This window comes from Sphaeramia orbicularis, chromosome 4 (genome assembly GCF_902148855.1).
Source record: "Sphaeramia orbicularis chromosome 4, fSphaOr1.1, whole genome shotgun sequence".
In the NCBI taxonomy this organism is placed as follows: domain Eukaryota; kingdom Metazoa; phylum Chordata; class Actinopteri; order Kurtiformes; family Apogonidae; genus Sphaeramia; species Sphaeramia orbicularis.
Genome location: NC_043960.1, coordinates 33,169,899 through 33,172,312, shown reverse-complemented (window position 1 = coordinate 33,172,312; position 2,414 = coordinate 33,169,899). Strand labels below are relative to the sequence as shown.

The following is a 2,414-nucleotide window of genomic DNA, read 5'->3' as shown; positions in this document are numbered from 1 at the left end:
GAATTAAATGTATTATAATATTAGAATTGTTTTAATAATTGCATGATTTTAAATGTATATTATTATTATTATTATTATTATTATTATTATTATTATTATTATTATTAATATGTAGGCCTTCATTGCCCCCGTTATTACTGATCACTGTGCATTATCTCCGTCATCTAAAGCACCCAAAAACCTACAAATGCAGCAAATTGATAGTGTTGAAGACAGATTGTCTTTATTCGAAATGTCTTTGCTCAGCAATTGAACAAAGAGCAAGAGGTATCAACCTTCTAGATACATTATCCTTTCCATAACATGACAGGTTTTAAATTACCATCTTAGATAGAAAATACACATATAACTCCTGGAATTCAATAGAAGTTATCCTCAAAAACAGAAAAAAGGACGCGTGGGACTATTAGCACTGAACCACAGGAAAAATGCAAAATTAAACATTGGATGTAAATGGTTTTTCTTTTTGTCTTCTTAAATAGACCGTCCGGTTGAATGTGCCAGTTTGGATAAATATAAACAATATAACCCGTATATAATCCAGCCTATAGGTCCTGATTTTGACCCTATATCCAACGTCATAAAATTACGAGTGCCAAAATGTAGACTACTCAGGCCTATACAGGAAATCAGAACGCTAATTGTGCAAGCCAAATTCTCCAAATAAAAGAGTAGCCTATTAATAATCAACACAAATCAGCATATCAGCATTGAAATGTACACAATAAATAAAGTTAAAGGCCTCCTTTTCTGGTTGCCATAAACGTTATAACATTTACATTTCTTACAGTTCACAGGGCACCGTCCTTTACAGCAAATCCCAGCTCCTTTTACTCAGATCAGGAACTTGTTGGATTTCTGGAAAAGTTTGTAGTCTTTTTCTTTTTTTTCTTTTTTTTTTGCCATAACAAGTCCAAGGCAGTTAAATACTGTTCATGCCTTATGCGAATGGGGCGCGCTGTCCTTAATATATTTACATGCATTTCAGTATTCAAGTGAATTAAAAAGAGAAAAAGAGTCTTGAGGGTTACATGGCAGTGGCGTGTGCGGATGAATATGGGTCTATCCCAGTCTTGGTCATACCTGGAAAAAGTATGTAGGCCACCGGGGGCTGTAAACTTGACGCTGACCAGGCTGTGCAGTTACACGGGACGACGTAGCCCGGGTTTGTGGGCGACGGGTGGGTGTGGGTATGTTGACTGGGACACCCAAGGGTGCCGAACGCGCCGTTCTGGTATCCCAACGAGGACGCGTACGGCAAAGTGCTGGTGCTCAACGTGTGGGGCATCTCCGTCATCTTCTGGATGGCGCTGGAGCTGAACTGACTCGGGTCGAGGAAGGAGTAAGGGGCGGACGTCGGCGGCAGAAACGCACGGGCTTTCTCCGAAGAACCCAAAAGAGAGTCCGCGGCCGAAACGGGAAGTCCCTTCAAGTGATCGGTGTCTCCGAGGTAAGGCAAAGGGAAAACGTACCTGTCCTTCTTGAGCAGGTTTTTGGGTTTGCGCCTGGGTCTGTACTTGTAGTCTGGATGCTCCTTCATGTGCTGAGCCCGCAGCCTCTTGGCCTCATCTATGTACGGTCTCTTCTCAGACTCCGACAGCAGCTTCCACTCTGCGCCCAGTCTTTTGCTGATCTCCGAGTTGTGCATTTTGGGGTTCTCCTGTGCCATTTTCCTCCTCTGGCCCCGGGACCAAACCATGAACGCGTTCATGGGTCTCTTGATATGATCAGCCGGCTTTGACATCTTTAAAGCTGGACTTTTTTATCCCCAATTGTTAACGAAAGGAAAAGTTCTTATCGGAAGGAAGGGAAGCTGTTCACCTGTCTAGATGCCAGATACCACTCATGCCACGTCTGGGATGGTCTGAGACTGGAAAACAGCAAAAAATAATAAATAAAAGAAAAATAAAAAATCCAGGGTCCGGTTTGTTTGTTTTGTCTCCGCGCGCTCGCTTAAGTCCACTTACAGTATTAACTCTCTTTCAGACCTGCGGTAGGCAATATGAGGAATAAAACACACATGCGGGATGCACACACGTAAAAAAATCCACAAAGGTGAAAGCAATGTTCCGCAGTCAGTTTGCAGGAGTCGTAAAAGTGTTCCGTGTTATTTTTTTTTCTGTCACACACACACACTCTCTCTCTCTCTGAGGTTTGTCGTCAAGCACCTGGCTTGGAAATGAGCGGAAGAGCGTGAATACGAGCCAAAAGCGGTGAAGTTCAAAGGCTGGGCTGGTTTGGTTTCTGCACGCAATCTGACATAATCTGCAGGGCGTTCACTCACCAACCTGAGCGCCCAATCAGCACGGAGACCGGCTATTATAATACCTTCACCAAAAATATATGTACATTACAACATAAACAAAGACCGGCTGGTAGTAGAAGAAGAAGGGGGGGAGAAAAAAAAAAATAAG

General features: G+C 42.8%; 1 protein-coding gene across 1 annotated transcript; it reads right to left on the bottom strand.

The window, feature by feature from the left end:
* Positions 1 to 207: 207 nt before the first annotated feature.
* On the bottom strand, positions 208 to 2,188 carry sox14 (SRY-box transcription factor 14). The gene has a single exon (XM_030133222.1). It carries the CDS (start codon positions 1,742 to 1,744, stop codon positions 1,028 to 1,030), a length of 717 nt encoding a protein of 238 aa, XP_029989082.1. The 5' UTR covers positions 1,745 to 2,188; the 3' UTR covers positions 208 to 1,027.
* Between the last annotated feature and the right edge of the window lie 226 nt (positions 2,189 to 2,414).